At 42.1% G+C, this 19,599-nt stretch overlaps 1 protein-coding gene across 3 annotated transcripts in view; it reads right to left on the reverse strand.

The window, feature by feature from the left end:
* LOC125466244 (KAT8 regulatory NSL complex subunit 1-like) overlaps nt 1–19,599 on the reverse strand; it is a 252,498-nt gene that overhangs the window by 167,913 nt on the left and 64,986 nt on the right. For all 3 annotated transcript variants that reach the window (XM_059638630.1, XM_059638628.1, XM_059638627.1), the window contains exon 2: nt 2,626–4,018. In XM_059638630.1, the coding sequence (XP_059494613.1) occupies nt 2,626–3,941 (1,316 nt within the window). In that variant the 5' untranslated portion in view covers nt 3,942–4,018. The remainder of the gene's footprint in view (nt 1–2,625; nt 4,019–19,599) is intronic.

The raw sequence follows: 19,599 nt of genomic DNA on the forward strand, positions 1-19,599 counted from the left end.
TGACAGTCCTAGCTTGCGCAAAGATTTTTTTCGTGGCACCTTACAAGATACCTCCTGAAAATACCTCCAAGTCTGACCAGCTAAGGATGGTAGATTTTGCTCCCTGAAGAAAAAATCCTCTCTTTTCTAAAGGGCGTTGCAAACCAGATGGGTTTTACAAACATCCAGTGGTCGCCATGAGCTTAGTATTTTCTTAATTCCAGATATCTGTTGAATTGAAAAAGTTCATTACCTGTCATGGCGGGAGACAACCAGGTGCTCCCTCAGTGACTTTTTATTTCTCAAACTATGTACAGTGATTGCGAGAAAGCTTGCCCTTGTTAAGAACTTTTGATTTAAGGGCCCTCTTGTGGCACAGTAGCAGCATCACCACCCTGCCAAGACACCAGAGTTCAAGTCCCACCTGCACCTGAGGAGTATAATAACATGTTTGAACAAGATGCTTAGAAAAATAGGCTAAATAATAAAGAAAGAAACAAATTAACCAGTCTCCTCAGACCACTGCATAGTCTGCTCTAATATTTCTCAGGCAAGTGAATAAAACTTATCAAGGGATATAGGTAGTTCAGGTTCTGGATTATGAGTTCAGTAACATTACCACTACATAACTGCTTACCCTACGCTTTACTGAAAGAAAGAAGACTGGCATTATAGCAAGACTCTTCAATGCTGCCAACCAGCTGTAAGCATGGCAGTCACATTGTTGTAAACGTTTACATAATTTGGCATGATTTAAAGGGACCGAATTGATGATGTATATGGCCAAACCCGATTCAAATTGGCTTGGTCTTGTGTCACTGCTTTCACAAATACACCAGAAACAGCAACAATCTCTAATTAAAGCCAAAGCCAACTGAAATTACTAAATATCTCTAAGTAGCAAAGTTAGAAGAATGAGGATTAAAAGACAGTACAAACTGAACAACTTTACCCAAGGGTAAAATGGACAGCCAGGGTGACTGTGATGGCTGTTTGCTTCAAAAAATTTGAGTTGGCTACGATTCATGAAAAGCATCTAACTGGACTATGAAAAATACCTTGGAATGCAACACAGACTTGCATTAAAAAAAATTTCATGGACTTTTTCATTCTACTTTCATGTATGTAAATATTCCAGACATTGGCAAGACATGGATTATATCTCAACAGATCTAAGATGAAACTTCGAAGCACAGAAAAATCATAAGGAATCAAGTTCACCTGTAGTAATGGGTAGCTGGACAAACTAAAGTCAAGAAATAGCACTGCTTTCTGAGTGTTAAGTGCTAAGGGTGCAGCAATTATAGCAGCAATAACAGATGTGTGGTCGCAAACTGATCTTACCCATATGAATGAGTATGCACCAAAACACATTTTCCATACAGTTCAAACCAGAATGTTTTACCATCTTTAACTAGATGGCTCTTTAAATGTTTAAAGGTAAAATGTGTAATGGTGGAAAGCAAAGCAAAGAACGTGTCACTGCGTAATGTGCACTAACATGTCTCAGGAAAGTGAATATAACTTATCAACAGATACAGACAACTGGTTCATGAATCCTGAAAATTCCAGCCTAAAGAGCATAAATCTGCCATTGCCTCCCAACTTCTTGGCCAAGCTCTAACCATTGGATCGGGGCAACTAAGAACTTAAAAAAAGACCTATGGCAGCTGAGTTTCAAGTTAGAGACCATTGACAAGAAGCAGGAGAACAACCCAACTATTCTAACGGCCACGTTCATGATGTGGGAGGCCTGGAGGATGGTAACAGATACCATAGTTGACATCTGCTTCTACCATGTTAGATTCAATGCTGATCGTAAGGATGACAAGGCTCATTTTTCTTGCATGTGGGAAGCTAGCACAGTGAAGTCAATGGCACCATATATTCCACAACCAAACTGACAAATAGGTGCAGTACATTCTTCAACTCCAGAGGCCAATGACTCTGATATGCCTAATGAAAGCCTGCTGCTCATCGGACTACTTCCCCAGTTGAAGCTGCAAAGGGGAAAGAGATGTTCTAGGATTTCACACCGCAGCACAAAAGCACTGAAAACATGCCTGACTATTGGCAACATGGCAAACTGCAGCACACTGATTAAAGACAGCAACCAAGCACAAACACAAACACATGAGTTCTTCCACAGTAACTCCCATTTTTAAACACCTCTTAGTGTAAAGAGTCGGGTGTGAACAAATGAAATGTAATGTCACATTTTTCGTATCATTGTTTGTGCAGTGCAAACCAGTCTGTAGTTGTTCGCTGGCAAGTGTAAAGACAGTGCATTTTTTCAAACCCACAACAGGCTGAAAATCCACTAATATCAAAATCTGCAAGGTTCTAATGACAAATATACATAATGAAAACCCTGTGTTTAACTAACCAAGCTGCTTAAGTGATTAAACTGGTTACTATCCTTTCCATACCCAAAGATTCTTTCTTGCCCATGAAAGTAAGCTATCCCCAACTCCCAGTTCTAACTTATATCTTTAAAAACAGCACCAGTGGCAAAAAAAAATCACAGTGGAAGATACTACCAGGTTCTGAAAAATGAAAGAGATTTTCAAAGTACTTTCCATCATGACATCCACAAGGCACCTAAAATGATATTGCACATGTCAAAGTGCTTTATGCTATACTTACACAGGTGGCTGATACTGCTCCATTACCACTTTGGTAAATAATTCCTCTTCAGTGTCAGATTCTCCACCAGAACTGCTCTCTGTAATATCCGAATCAAAGGCATTCTCACTGAACCGTAGCTTTGAGTCAGAGCTTGAAACAAATTTTTCAATTCCTTTAGACACTGAACTGCTCTTAAAGAAGTTTGCCAACGTTTCCGAAACATTTTCACCACCCTTGCGTGAGGCAGAATCTGTTTTACAAGTGAAAGCCAACTGCTGATTTCGCAGTGAACCATCCTGACGTTTCAGACAGTCAAAACTGGGAAGTCTGTGTACAGTTTTCTCCACAAATCCTCCAAGCTGCTGTTGGACGTGACGCTCCACCTGCTTTGCCTGAACAACTTCGAGTCTTTTCCGAAGCCTACAAGCCCTTCTTTCAATTTCACCTTGCCTACTCTGAGCCAGCAGTGTCCTACTATGAACCTCAGTATCCAGAATGTTCATGGGACTTGGTTTTGAGGCAAAAGACTTGCACTCATCAGAATTTGCAGAAACTGCACTTCGTGAGCCTCCTGTTGAAAAAAAAGGCTCAGGATTAACAACACCATTTTCTCCAAATTTTGGGTGTTTGATGGCCCCAGATTTGGATAAATCCTCTGTTATAGGGTTTAATTCTTCTGAAGTGTTTTGTTCTCCCGCCACTTGCCCTGTTGTTGTATTGCTATTCAAAGCCAATTTGCTCAAATCTTCTACTTGGTTGGACCCAATGTGTGGCAGCCCTGGGGAAACTGCCTTTCCCACAATTTCGGCACTATTCAGGTCAGAATCTGAGCGTATATTAACAGCAGGCTTCTTGGCCAAGCCATTGACTGGTGGTTGTGGGGGTGAGGGCAGTGAAGGCTGGTTACTACTTGCACTCATTGTTTTCAAAAGGCTAGGAGAAAATTCCAAGGCAGGTTGCCCGTCAATCAGTTCTGCCCTAATCACACCTGTGTCCAATAATGAATGCGACAGTATGGTATGAGACTTGATGACTGCGTGCTTGCTGAAAGATCCTTGTAGTTTTACTGATTCCGGGGGAGGAGGTGGACGAGGTGCTGCATCAAGACAGCGGTATGGGGATACCAATTTGCAATGATCTTCACTCCGTGAGTTATTCCGAAAATCGCGACTGTGGTCGTCTGCAAAGGCTTTCCTTTTAGAATTGTTAAGGGAATTGCTGTTGTCACGGTCCGTTGTGCCTGATGGAGAGAGGGAGGAAGATGGCGTCGCCAGCTTGAATCTATGGTGAGCTTCAGTTGCCGCTTCTGTGAGAGCGGGCGCCATCGCAGCCATGCAGCGCTGAGACCCAGACACACTGGCCTCTCCAACCACAGAGACCAGCTCCACTCCCTCCTCCTGCTGCTGCTAGCCTATAATGAAACAAAACAAAAGTTAGACCCCCATCCCAAGCACTTATTGACACATGCTTCAATACCAACTATTCATTGTTATTCATCATATCATGAATGCAGTATTATTTTAGAAAACTCCTCAGTTTCCACATAGCTTTTTGTATTATTGATTCCAAATTACAGGATAATTCAAACAATTACTGCAAAACAAAACTGAATTCTGGATTAAGTGATACTCTCCTTCAAAATACTATGAAATGGTCACTGAATATCAAGAGGTTAACAATCAGAAATTATTGTGTCAAAATATCAAATTCATTTTGCACTAAAATTACTGTAGCAAACTGTGCAGCAGGGTCTTGTTGGTCAATAGGGACAGAAAGTGTGCAGGGGAGCATTTTCAAAAGTAAGTGTTGGGAACATATTATTACAACAATTCCAGTATTACCTGGAATTTTGCGCACAGGCTGAAGTCAACAGAGGCCATGAACTCCAAGCTACTAAGCCAAATAAAATTTAGCACTAGACTTTTCATACTAAAACAAACACTGTTTACTCAAGACAATTTTTAATTTCCTCTGCTTCAAAAATCACAATTGCATTCCCGAATTAATATTATTTAAAAAGATGTCGGGGAAAAGAAAATATCTTACAATACATTACTAACATTATTAACGCTGAGATCACATAATGGTGCCAAGAGTGGAATCACACACAAGCCACGGCTCAATGTTCTCCTCTCCTGACAGTGCTAACCGATCTTTGGTTCTGATTATGCTTTCTGGAGCACCTTGTCGTGCACAAGTAAAATTATGTTTAAACTTGCATGTCTTTACCTCTCACAAGGTTCTCATGATAACGTGGTAACATTTTTTAAAAATTGCATTCACTTTCTCGAATATAAATAATTCGACGTTCAATGCCTTCCCACATCTCATCCACGTTAATTATTCCTGAGAAAATTTTGATTATTGACTACTTGTCAGATAGAAGAGGGAACAAAAGTGAAAATGCTGACTGATTTCCCAAGTCCTTCCAAATCACGAGCGACTTGAGCAAGTTCAGCACAGCACTCTTTCAGACAAAACCAATCCCTATCAGGAACAAGAACAAAGTTGCTGGAAAAGCTCAGCAGGTCTGGCAGCATCTGTGAAGAAAAATCAGAATTAAATGTTTCAGGTCCACTGACTCTTCCTTAGAACTTGCGATCAGGAGGTGGGACCAAGAAAAAAGAAACATTCAAAGGTTTAACTCTTGTGTCATCTAATATTCTACGAAGTTTTCATCACCAATTAAAAATTTCATTTCTTTTCTCTGAATACATCACAAACTCTGGACAAGCTGTTTACAAATGCCAATACTTTTCCAGGTATTCTGTGACTCATGGTAACCCTGATCCAAATGGCAACCTATTTGACAGTGCACACAGGCGTGGAAGGACATTCTGACCTGCATAAAGTGACACTGGCTTGATCCACAACCCCAGTCAGGAGGCAAGGAAGGACAAAATTTGAAAGCTGAAATTGCTGGTTAAAAACAGCCACGTCATTTTGATCCCACAGGATTCCAAGTGACCTGCATGAATTGATCCAGCCTGGTTTGCCCCAAATGCTTATTCGAATGTAGAACGTACAACATTACAGCACAGTACAGGCCCTTCGGCCCTCGATGTTGTGCTGACCTGTCATACCAATCTCAAGCCCATCTAACCTACACTATTCCATGTATGTCCATATGCTTGTCCAATGACGACTTAAATGTACCTAAAGTTGGCGAATCTACTACCGTTGCAGGCAAAGCGTTCCATTCCCTTACTACTCTCTGAGTAAAGAAACTACCTCTGACATCTGTCCTATATCTTTCACCCCTCAATTTAAAGCTATGCCCCCTCGTGCTCGCCGTCACCATCCTGGGAAAAAGGTTCTCCCTATCTACCCCTCTAATTATTTGATATGTCTCAATTAAGTCACCTCTCAACGTTCTTCTCTCTAACAAAAACAGCCTCAAGTCCCTCAGCCTTTCCTCCTAAGATCTTCGCTCCATACCAGGCAACATCTTATTGATAGGCTTCACCAGGCATGGTCTCAAATTCTGGCTCCTCCAACTCAATCATACAGCTAATAACTTTATGGATCTTGAGCCAGGAATCCCAGGTTCAAATTCCACCTGCTCCATTGACATATAATAACATTTCTGAACAGATCAACTAGAAAATACCTGCAGCTGGTACCCTCCTTCTAATGTTTCTTCAGGACCTACTATACACCACTTATCATTTCTGAAATTATGTTCTCTGGCACTTTTTTTAACTGGAGAGCAGAAAAGCTCAGAAAAATGCAAGAACAATGAAAAGGAGGAGGGATGGTCAGCGAACATGTCAGCACAAAACCGGTAAGGAAAATGCACTGCATTTTCAGTAACTGCAAGGAATCCAAAAAAACCAAAGCAGCTTTTGTTCCTAACTGCATGCAGTTAGAGGCCCACCCCAAGCAGGTGGGTATTTGCTTGCCTGCTTTGAGAGATTGAACCCCACATTCCAAAACATCAAATGATCTGTAACCCAAACTTCCACTGTATTAATAACTTGGGGCACACATTGATGACCTAGATTAAGTGTAAAGAGTCAAAAAAGTCAAGAAAGATTGGATGAGAATTATGGAAGAAGCTGTTCTGACTTAAATGGACTTTCCAATCAGAAATGTAAATAAGGTGATCTGAAAAAAAAATTGCAGCTTAAAATTCAAGCAAGTAAAATACCAAGCTGTCAATTTTAAAGAAATTTGCTGTGTTCAAGTCTAGACAGCATTCAGGATCTGTACTTTCAATTTTACAGACTGTTCTACAGAAACTTTGCCCACCATGGCTTTGGACATGGAATGAAGGCAGAAAACATTTATTATTAAGACCTCAACTGACACTTTAACAAAGCTACAACAAACTACAACAAAACCACAACACAGCAGATGCTAAGAACCTGAGATCAGTAAAGAAAATGCTGGAAATATTCCAGTCATACAGCATCCAAAGAAGGGAGCAGCGTCAAGAGTGAGAAAAGCAGTGAACATTTTAAAATGAGGATACTTCATCACTGAAGCAGGCTCAAAAGGGCCAAATGGCTTACGTGTGTTTCTATTTTCCATGTTTCTGCCAGAACGGAGGAAAGACAGAAATGCAACAGATTTTGAGCAAAGAGGAAAGGGAAGATTAGGAAGAGCAACAGGGAAGGCCTGTGAAGCAGTTTACAAAAAAACTAAATGACGAAAGGTTTCACAGCACAGAAATCAAAGACAGTTTTAATCAGCAGTGCCAGGGACCTGGCTTTGATTCTGGTCTTGGGCAACTGTGTGGAGACTGCATGTTCTCTCCATGCCTGCCTGGGTTTCTGCCAGATGCTCCAATTTCTCCCAAAGAAAGTCCAAAGACTTACAGGTTAGGTGAATTAGGGTTGTGGGGCACGTGTTTCTTTTTGGGTGGGGGGGGGGTGCAGGATGGGGCCTGAAATTGGGAGCAATGTTCTTTAGAGGATCATTGTAGGCTCTAAGGGTTGAATGGCCTCTTCTGCACTGTAAGGATTCTCTGATTCGACTGCACACAGGTCTCTGTTTCAAGAAAGGATTTGATTGTATTAAATGCAGTTCAGAGAAGGTTCACCGAACTCATTTGTGGAAAGGTGATCCCACTGAAAGATAGACAGAGGTGGTGGCAGGGTGACCAGCAGCATTCAGTTTTTGCAAAAGGACAGGCAAAAAGGAGCCTGAAATCAGTTGCATTATTGTTTAAAGAGGAAATTAATGCAAAGGCGAGGAAGGATATTAGCTCCAACAAAGTAGTAGCTCTACTGAGCAGAAAACCATAGGGGAGTCAGGTATTGACCCAAAACTGTATTGGTAATGTTGGGAAAGACATTAAACAGGAAATTAGAGATGCGAGCAACAAAGGTACAACAATCATTACTTATAACTTGATTCTTATAACTTGATTCAGGCTAATCGAATCAGCAGCAACAGCTTGAAAGAGGACTGAAGGAGAGAGCTAGGTTTTCTGGATCATTTTAAGAATCAAACAGAGAACAGACCAGCCCAGCCGGGTATTGTGTAAAATGAAAGGAATAATTGTCAATCTAGTTGTGAGGCCCCCGCTTTGGGAAGAGTTACTATAATATTACTGAATGGTGATTCTGAGACTAGGATCCTGAATCTAAATAAAGAAAACTACAGTGGCATAATGCACAAGCTGATTGTGATAAATTTGGGACCATTACTTAAAAGGGATGACAGTGGATAAGCAATGGCAAATAATTAGAGTGCACGGAGGCACTGTAACCATTGTTCATTCTTCTTTGTCACAAAAATCAAATGGGAAAGGTTGCCTGACAACTGAAACTAGAAATAGTATTAGATTCAAGGAAGGGATATGCAAAGTAGCCAAACGAGTAGCAGACGAGGACTGGGAGCAGTTCAGATTTCAGAAGAGGAGGATAAAGTGATTCATTAAGAGAGGGGAAATACACAATATAAAAGTAAGTTTGCAAAAAACATACAAAGCTATTACATGAGCTTCTGTTGGTATGTGAAGAAACTGAAGGAAAACAGTATTGGTAACGATATGGTTCTGTGGAAACAGATGGGATCAAAGGCTGGTAAATCCCCAGGGGCCAATAACCTACATCAGAGCACTTATGAAGTGGCCCTCAAGTACTGGACGCATTGGTGGTAATCTTTCAAGAAAGTATAGACTCTAACTTTCTTCAAAAACAGGAGGTAGAGGGAAAATAAGTAATTATAGACTGATTAGCCTGACATCAATAGTGGGAAAATTGCTAGAGTCCATAATATATTAAATAGCAGAGCACTTGGAAAACAATAAAAAGGGAAATCATGCCAGACAAATCCAAAGATTTTTTTTTGATGTAACTAATCAAGCTGTTAAAGGGCAGGTCAATGTAGTTATCTTGGCCTTTCAAAATGTTTTCGACGAGATCTCACAAGATCTCAGGTTAGCATGTAAAATTCAGGCACACGGGATAGGGATGGTATACTGACATGGATATACAAATGGTGGCAAATAGGAAACAAAGGGCAGGAATAAGTTTCAGAGATAGTAGGAACTGCAGATGCTGGAGATTCTGAAATAACATGGTGTAGAGCTGGATGAACACAGCAGGCCAAGCAGCATCAGAGGAGCAGGAAGGCCGATATTTCGGGTCTAGACCCTTCTTCAGAAAGGGACCCATTTTCTGAAGAAGGATCTAGGCCCGAAACATTGGTCTTCCTGCTCCTCTGATGCTGCTTGGCCTGTTGTGTTCATCCAGCTCTACACCTTGTTATGACAAGAATAAGTGTCTTTTTCCAAGTGGCAGGCAGTGACCAGGAGGGGATTGCAGGGATCAGTCCTTGGACCCCAGCTATTCACAATACGCATCACTGATTTAGATGAGGGAACAAAGTGTAATAATACCAATTTTGCAACCAACACAAAACTCTGTAGAGGGGCGAGCTATGAGGAAAATGCAGAGGAGCCTGGAGTGATCTCGACAAATTGAGTCAGTGGGCAGATAAAGGAACACATGGCAAGACTCATCAGTTTTGGTAGCCAGAACAGGAAGACACAAGGTATGTCATATGTACAGTCTAAACAACGGTGGTCCACACAGCAGGTACAATTGGCCTTTGCTCTCCCCAATGCAGAGAAAACTAACTATAAAGTGACAAGCGAATTCAGCAGACCAAATTGAAACATACAAAAGTAAATCGGTTTCATTTTGAACTAATTTAGATGGAAACAAGGGAGGTGGTAAAAAAGCAGCTGTTACTCCCCTCTGTGCGTGTTGACAGACAGAAGGGGTGTCAGTGATGACTGAGGATGTACTAGGATGTCATAGAAGAATGATCTCTTCAGAACGTCGAAAGAGGAGGGGGAAGAGGAGTTTGGTGGTATCATCATGATGCAGGTGGTGGAAACGGCAGAGGCTCAAAGAAGGTTGAGTAGAAATAAGGCGGAGGTAATGGGATTCTGGAAGGGAAGGAATGGGTGTGGGCAAGCTTTCTTTTCTATGCCTCCTTACCATTCTACGTTTCTAGATATGCACTGTAGATCAGATGCTGTAGAAGGCTCTGTGAACTACTTTGAGGGGGGATCCTCAGGGCAGGGGAAAAAATACCCAGCAAGCACTAACGTTTGCGTATTATTTCAACATATTTGAGAGAGATAGGAAAAGTGGGGGGGGAATGCAACCGATTCCTGATAGGAATGTAGTCAAAGTAGCTGTCTATCTTCCTTCTTTGTTACTTCACTTGGACAACTACTATGCAGCCATTCAAACCTGATCTGGAAGCAAGTTTTTTTTTGTTCTCCACACATTACACTTCCTCTCCCTTTGCTGTTTATATCCCGAAAGCTTTCATATTTCATCTCTCCAGTGCCCACCCCTTCAGAGCTCCTGGCCTCCTCCCTAACCGACTTATATTTGTAAATTACACTTCACCTTTCCTCAATTCTGAAAGCATCATTGACTCAATACACCATCTGTTTCTCGCCACAGATGTGGTCAGATCTATTTGCCTTTATTAGCTAAGGCAGAGGGAGTTTAAGAGCAGAGAGGTTATGCTGGAACTGTATAAAATATCAGGTCACAGTTGGAGTACTGTGTGCAGTTTCTTTCTGTTTCATTCATGCGACGAGGGTATCGTTGGCAAGGCAAGCATTTAACGTCCATTCCTCATCACTGTCATTATTGGATCTGAATTCAAATTCTACCATTTGCCATAGCAGGATTTGAATACAGGTCCCTGGATTAACAATCCTACAATAATACCACGAGGCTGTCACCTCCTCATATTTAGCAATCTAATAGCAGAGGTATGTGGTTGAAACAGAAGGGTCGCAGAAGAGACTTACCAGAATTCAGCCAGGACTGGAGATTTTCAGTTATAAAAAGAGACTAGAACTTTCCTTGGGGCAAACGAGACTGAAGGGAGACATAATTGACAGGTATATAAAATTATGAGGGACACAGACAGAAAGGAATCTTTCACCTTGCTAAGAGGGATAGATGACCAAAGGATAGATTTAAGGGGCAGGAGTTTACAGAAGATACGAGGAAACAACTTTTTTTTACACAGAGGGTGGTGGGAATCTGGAACTCACATCAAGGGTGGTAGAGGCAGAAACCCTCATAATATTTAAGTATTTAGACATGCATCTGCGATGCCAGGGCATACAGGACTATATGCCAAGTGCTAGAAAATTAAATGAGAATACTTGGGCAGTTGTTTGTAACTATTACAGACATGTGAGCTGCAGGGCCTTTTTCCATGCTATAAACCTGTGACTTTATGAGTGGAAATAACTGTTGTACAGAACACTTTGAAAACTAATGCTTCACTTCAAATTACTTCCACCCACATCAGCAGCAAATTTATAACCACTCACTCAGCTGACTGTTACATTACCCATGATGCTTGCTTACAAATGCAGGTTAAGATGTGTCATTGTACAGCTGGATTACTTCTCAATTCAAGTATTTTCACTTGTATTTGACTAAGAGTGCTGTAATATACTCTCAAAATATTAGTAACAATCAGTCAATGAAGCATATAATGTATCTCAGCATCAGATGCATGATTCAGTGTGGAGCTTAGTAAGTGACCTCAAGTTAGGGAGGCAAGCCACCATCAACCATCTCAGCCAGCGTATGGATTCAACCTGCACTACTGACATAATTCTGCACCACAGACTAGCCATTTAGAAGTAAGGAAAACCCAACGACGCTTTTGTCAATACATTAAGAAGTCTGAACCACCTTCTCAAAGTCCTCAAAGTCCCCAAAGTCATAGATGCCTGTTTTCAACCAATTCAGGTCAGAGCACGAAGTAATTGTGAAAAGGGCTGGATATTGGTTAAGGGCAGCATGATGGCTCAGTGGTTAACACCGCTGTCTCGAAGTACCAGAGATCCAGGTTCAATCTCAGCTTTGGGCAACTGCCCGTGTGGAGTTTGCACTTTGTGCTTACATGGTTTCTGCTGGGAGCTCTGGTTTTCTCCCATAGTCCAAAGGCGTACAAGGGTAGGGGATTGGCGGTGCTAAAATTGCCCTATAGTGTCCAAGGATGTGCAGACTAGATGGATTAGCCACGGCAAATGTGTGGTTCTGGGGGCTTGCTGAGAGTAGAATGCTCTTCAAAGGGTCTGTGCAGACCTGATGGGCTGAATGGTCCCTTTCTGCACTGCAGGGATCGTTTGATTCTACAATTATGGGGACTGGCAAAATTCTGGCAACATTACTGAAGGCATGCACTCCAGAACTAGTCATATTCCAAGTCAAGCTGTTCTGCTATGGCTACAACTCTGGCATCGACCTGACAGTTTGGAAAACTACTTGCCTGCAAAAAGGGACAAATCCTCTCTGGTCAATGCCAGCTTATTACTCGACAATTAGCCAAGTGACAGGAGGGTCACCAACATACTATCATCTGAAAAGGAATAAATGGTTAGTTTGAGTTCCCCAAGCCAACTCAGCTCATTACAGCCTTGGCCCAAACTGAATAGAAGAGCTGAATTCCAGAGGCAAGGTGGTAATGATTGATCTTGACATCATTTGACTTGCTGTGGCAACCTGGGGCCCTAACAACACTGGAGACAATAGCATTTCAGGGAAAACTCTCCACTGCTTAAATTAATCCCTTAAAGAAAGGAATATGGTTGTTTTTGTTGGTCAGTCATTTCAGTCCCATGACATCTCTGCAAGGGTACTAACTGTAGATGTGTTCTGATCAGCCCGTTCATAAATTTGTTACACACCTCTGGAGCAGGTGGGACTATCCAGGCCTCCTGGCTCATAGGTAGGGAATCTACCATTGTGCCACAAGAATCCCCTAAATCCCTAAGGCTAGTGTCCTGGGCCTAAAGGCCTTCAGCTGCATATCTTCCTTCCATTTTACAGTCAGAAATGGAGATGTACACTGATGACCATAAAATGTCCAGAACCATTTGTGACTCCTCAGATACTGAAACAGCCCATATTGTTGTGCAACAAGATCTGGACAGCATCACGCTTGAATTGACAAGGGCCAGGCAATGACGATCCCAAAAGCTGTGGCTACAGGGAGCAAGCAACAAGCTCCAAATTCTGCAGCAAGAAATTCATCTAAAGTCTGCCCACCACTGAAAGAGCACAACTCAGGAGTGCAATCAAAGAGTGTGCATAAGTGTGGACAGTGCAGCTCCAATAATATTGGAAGACACATCATAAAAACAGAACAGCTCTTTTGGCTGACACCCTCTCACTCGTCTTTCAACCCTGACTTCCTGCATCACCAAAACACAATGACAACAGCGTGCAGCAGAATCTACAAGTTGTACTTCGCTAACTCAAAGCTGCTTCAACAAAAACGTCTAAACTCTCAATTTCTCCCACCTCTAAGTACAAGGGCCGCAGATGCATAGGATTACCAGCTACAAGTTCCTCTCAAAGCCACAAACTATCCTAACCCAGAACTATTTCACCTTCCCTTCGTTGTTGCCGTTCCAAAAATTCTGAAATGAACGATACTAGGATTGCAGCAGTTCAACAAGACCAGTCATCACCATCTTAGAACACAGAATATTACAGCGCAGTACAGGCCCTTCGGCCCTCAATGCTGCGCCTTCTCCAGGCTATTACAGATGAGCAAAAAGCTCTGGTCTTGCCAGTGATATCACATATACAAATAAATTGAAAGTATCGTTTTACATGCAAGTGAATTACAAAGGAAAGATAATCCTCTGTTATGGGCAATTTTTGGAATCCGTCCTGAGACAAACTCTGATACTTTAAAAAGCACTGAATTATCAAGAAGTTAGGATGGAGCGGTTATGGGAAGATCATGCCTAACAAACTTAATTTGATTTCTTTTCAGGCAGTAAAAACATGATGTTTCATGAGGGGAGTGCAGTTAATGCTGTCTGCATGGATATTAGCAAGACTTTTGATTAAACCACACATGACAGACTATTCCATGAAAAAGAATGCCCAATTTATCCAGGGGAACGCTGCAAGTTGGGTCCAACAGGTCTTATTGGAACGAAACATAAGCTAATTGTGACAAGCGTTTTTATGATTAGAAAAACATTTCCAAGGAGGGTCCACAAAACTTGGCATTAAGTTCTTCGCTTTCACTAGTGTTTTGAATTAACTGGAGCCAAATGCAGGGGCATAATCAAGAAGTTTACAAATGACGAAAACATGGTTGCGTAGTTGATAGCGAGGAGAGCAGCTGTAGGCTGCAGGAAGATATCTTCACACGGATCTGATAAACACAAATGGGGAAAATGAAATTCAGTCCAGAAAAATGAAAAGTTTGGGAAGGCAAACAGATACATAAATAAACAAGAGAATGCTGAGAGTTGTTGAGGAAATGAAGGACCCAAGAGCCAATCTCCACAGATCCCTGAAAGTAACAGGGCAGGTGCGCAAACTGATTGAGGCAGCACATGCCCTTTGCCTCAGTGACCAAAATGACACAAAAGCCAGGAGGTCACGATAGAATTGTACGAGTCATTAGTTGGGTCACAACTTCAATACTGTTTGCAGATCTGGTCACTTAATTTACAGAAAAGATTAATAATGATTAGAGTGGGATGGAGGTGGTTTAGGATAAAAGGAAAATCCTGCAGACATGAAATTAAAACAAAGTACTGGACAAACTTGGCATCACTCGTTAAGAGGGAAACAGCTAATGTTTTCAGTCCAACTTAACACTATTATGGGTGTGGTGGCAGACAAATGGCTGATAGCTAATGTTGTACTTTGGTTTAAAAATGAAGCAAAGAAGAGTCATATTGGACTCAAAGCATGAACTCTGTTTCTGACACCACAGATGTTGCTAGGGTTACAATGCTGCTGCCAGAAGTGGAAAATTATCGCTGAGGAAAGATCTAACAGACTGGGCTGCTTTTACTGGAATAAAAAGAAGACAAGGCAAAATTTGATTGAGGTACACAAAGTTTAGAGGGGCCTGGAGACGGTGGATGGAAATGATGCATTTCCATACCAACTGGACAGGCTTAATAGCTAATGATTAGGAATGAGCTGCAAATGGCTTGAATTAATCCACTTTAACAGAACAACTGATTCTGAATTCTTGACTTGGGAATGTGTCTGAAATCAATGGGCTGAGGGCACAGCACAGGTAGAAATGATCCATTTCCCTTAATGATTTGGTCCGGAACTAGGAAACCTAAGATTTAAAGTGATAAATACAAGGGTGACACAGGAAATGGAGAAATCTACTTTCACTCAGAGAATGACAGGGGTCTGGAACTCTCTGCCTTAAAAGAGACTAGAGTCAGAAATTCTCACCTAAATTTTGCTGAATGGATGTGCACCTGAAATCTTATAACCATCTGAGATACAGGCCAAGAGTTGGGACAGATGATCAGCTAGTTTACTTGTTTTTCAGCTAGCAGATACACAATGGGCAAGGTGGCATCTGTGTTGCAAACTGTCTAAATCTGCTAAATCTGAACGTGCAACACTGTGGTACGGAGGTAGGGGAGGGGTGCTACATGAAATGCTCCTTCAATAAGTCAACATGGAAATGATGAATGACCTTGTCTTTGTAGTCAACTGAGTTAACCAATCCCTGATAAATCAAGGCAACAAGCAAAACCATTAGCTTTGTTCCCACCACAAACAGCAAACTCTTACCATTATCTCTGATATCTATTTTCAGTGTGACAAGATATACTAAATGTTTTGTACAAGGAAACCATCCACTTCGGAGGAAAATAATGTCCCCGGGATTTATCAATAACTTGCATTTACGCAACACCTGCAGCATATCAGGAAATGCTTTCCTTATCACACTCCTGACATTCTCCTTTGGGGGTGGAATGGTGGTTCAGTGGTTAGCACTGCTGCCTCACAGCGCCAGGGACCCAGGTTCGATTCCACTGCTGGGCGACCATCTGCATGGAGTTTGCACATTCTTCCCGTGGCTGCGTGGGCTTCCTCCCACAGTCCAAAGACGTGCAGGCTAGGTGGATTGGTCATGCTAAATTGCCCAGAGTGCTCAGGAATGTGGAGATTAGGTGGGTTATCGGGGGATGGGTCAGTGTGGACTTGTTGGACTGAAAGGCCTGTTTCTACACCGTAGGGATTGTATGATCAGGGACCTTTAATAGAGATGCTTGTGGCATTTCATTAAGTCACCGACAAAAAAATAAGTGAAAGGACTTCATTTCGGCAGAGTGTAGTTAAACAGGTAGGTTTTAGGGACGATCTTCAGGAAGTTAGAAAAGCAAAGATGTTTGGAATTCATGAAGTTTGTGTCTCAGAGGCTGAAGCCAAGGAAGTTAATGGGTGGGTCATAGGAGAGATGCACATAAATACAAGGTCATAAAATTGGAGCATTCAAGGTTATTCTATTTTGTTTTGTGGATGCGTTCACCGCTCTCAAAACCTTGATTTAATTTTAATTGACTTCAGATACGTTGGTGAAATGTTAGCTTGAATACTGCAGTTTATGTGCCATTATGTTCAGTGACAATATTTTTGTGGGGGTAGCAGGATGACTTCCAGGCTTTTGACCCAGCAAGAATTAAGCAGCAACGATGATGGGGAATTTTCAGGAGTTGTTGTTCCCAGAGTTTTTGGCATGTAGAAATGGAGCACAAAACGTGGCAAAACTGTGCAAGGATAATTTTAACTTGATGTAAGACAGGAGATGAGTAGCAAAGACATAACTTGGTTCGAGTTGACAGAGCGTGGAGTTTGACTGGTTGGATAAGACAGACAAAAGACAACCACAGCGGTAACGGAACAATGGATTTGTCCTACATTTTACATAAAGAACATACCTTGGCAATTTTCCACATTGTCAGGTAGACACCAATGTTGTCACTCTACTGGAAGAGCTTGGCGAAGTGCAAAAGTCTTCAGTATTATTGCTGGAGTGTTGTCAGGGTCACAGCCTTGGCAGTATTCATTGTCTCCAACAGTTTCTTGATATCACAGGGAGTGAATCAAACTAGCTGAAGAGTGGTGTCTGCAATGCTGGATACCACTGGAAGAGGGCAAGATGGACTACACATTTGGCACTTCTGGCTGAAGATTCTTGTGATTGTTTCAGCCTTATCTTTTGCAGTGATGTGCTGGGCTCTTCCGTCATTGAGGATGGGGATATTTGTGGGGCCTCCTCCTCCAGTGAGTTGTTTAATTGTCCACCACCATTTGGGGCAGCACGGTGGCTCAGTGGTTAGCATTGCAGCCTCACAGCACCAGGGACCCGGGTTCAATTCCAAACTTGGGCGACTGCCTGTGTGGAGTCTGCACATTCTCCTCGTGTCTGTGTGTTTCCCCTCTGGTTTCCTCCCACAGTCCAAAGATGTGCAGGTTAGGTGCATCAGCCATGCTAAATTGCCCGTAGTGTTCAAGGGTGTGTGGGTTATAGAGGGATGGGTGTGGCAGGGATGCTCCAAGGGGTGATGTGGACTTGTTGGGCTGAAAGGCCTGTTTCCACACTGTAGGGAATCTAATCTAATCTAACCATTTAGAACTGTATGTAGCAGAACAGCAGAGCTTAGATCTGATCTGATGGTTGCGGGATTGCTTAGCACTATCCCTTGCCGCTCATGCTGTTTGGCATGCAAATAAACCTGTTTGGTAGCTCCAGCAGGTTGTCACCTCATTTTTTCATATGCTTGGTGCTGCTCCTGGCATGTCCTCATGCACCCTTCACTGAACGAGGGTTGATCCCCTTGCTTGATGGCAATGGTCGAGTGGGGGGTATGCCAAGCCAAAAAGTTGCAGATTGTGGAGTACAATTCTGTTGTTGATGGTCCTCAGTGCTTCATGGATGGCCCATCTTGAGTTGCTAGATCTATTTGAAGCCTATCCCATAGAGCAGTGATGATGTCATTACAACGCTAGAAACAGAACGTTGTTACATCATGTTCATGCTGACTTATTAATGGAGCATTTCACAAAGTGCCCCTCCCCTGCCTCCATACCACAATGCTGCACATTTGGAAAGAAAAGATTGGGACAATTTACAACAAAGAGTGGTGTTAATCTGTTCGTTGTATCTGTGCTGGCTGAAAAATGAGTCATTCGGTTAATCCCATTTCCCAGCTCTTGTCCATACCTCCAAACACATTCAACCAGCGAAATTAGATGACAATTTCTGCCTCTAGACTCCTTTCAGGTAGGGAGTTCCAGACCCCTATTGAGATGTTAATGGAATAACATTCCATTAATATTTATGCTCCTTCTCTTCCTACACAGGGTTATGTGGAAACTGTTTTAAACGTCCTGCCTGAATAGGATTGGGTGGGAAATGTTTGTTGAGGAGTCATCTGTAATTCTGTAAGGGATGAAACTTCCGTTTATACTGAAGTGGCCAGGTCAGTGACCTTTTGTTCAAGCCAGACATTACGGTGGCTTTAAATCGCATTCTGTCACTTCGGCGACTTGAAACGCATCCTGCTGTTATCAGTCACCTCACAAACGATCAATGCTGTTTCCTGTTCTCTTTATCTTCCGAATGTAGTAATTTTTTTGTATTAGCCAAATCATACATAAGAGTAACCAGTGGACAGTTTGTTCCCTGATTCCCATTTTGTTGGGGCTCCTTGGTGCCACACTCGGTCAAGGGCTATCATTCAATCACTTCTGGAATTCAGCTCTTTCCTTTATGATTAAACCAAGGTTGTAATGAGGTCCCGCTGTTTGGGGACAATTGCTTATGAAACTCAGTGCTCTGTGCTGGGTTGAGTACAGTGATCCTCCACAGCTTGTACTTGCTTTATAATAAAAGCTTCTGTTTTTGTATCCAGCCAGGTCTGTGTCTTGCTATTGCCTCAAGTCCACGAGCGTCTACAAAAACAAACCTGACACTATCAGCCTCTGAGTGAAAACAGATTTCTTCATTTCCCAACTAATGCTTGTACCAATCACTTCCAATCTCTGATATAACAAGGTGTAGAACACAGCAGGCCAAACAGCAGAGGAGCAGGAAGGCTGACGTTTCAGACCTCAACCCTTCTTCAGAAATTCAAGCCCATTTCTGAAGAAGGGTCTCGGCCCAAAACATTAGCATTCCAGCTCGGCCTGCTGTGTTCATCCAGCTCTACACCTTGTTATCTCAGATTCTCCAGCATCTGCAGTTCCTACTATCACTCCCAATCTGTTCCATAGATCCTGACCAAATTACTAACAGAAATGGTTCATTTCCATCTATGCTGTGCTTTTAGCCCATCGATAGCAGACACATTGCCAAGTCAAAAATTCAAAAGCAGCTGTTAAAGTGGCTTAATTTCAAGCCCATTTGCAGCTCCTTCCGTATCAAGAGCAAAACGCTTGCTACGCAGGATCTTTCCACCACAGAGAACCAATTTAATAAATCTGAACCTTCAACTGTGCATTACTCTGTCATTCTCACTAACTTCAAAAACAGAGGAGAATGCCATTATTTCACAGCATGCTTTTTATTAACACCGAGGGGACGAGGCGTGTGCCGTAGATCAAATATTCCGTGTAGTCAAGAGATCCACATAATCAATGGGAAAACACATGCTAAATAATAGAAATACAATTCAGGGAGTATACATACTGTAAATAA

The sequence above is a fragment of the Stegostoma tigrinum genome, chromosome 31 (assembly GCF_030684315.1).
Source record: "Stegostoma tigrinum isolate sSteTig4 chromosome 31, sSteTig4.hap1, whole genome shotgun sequence".
NCBI lineage: Eukaryota > Metazoa > Chordata > Chondrichthyes > Orectolobiformes > Stegostomatidae > Stegostoma > Stegostoma tigrinum.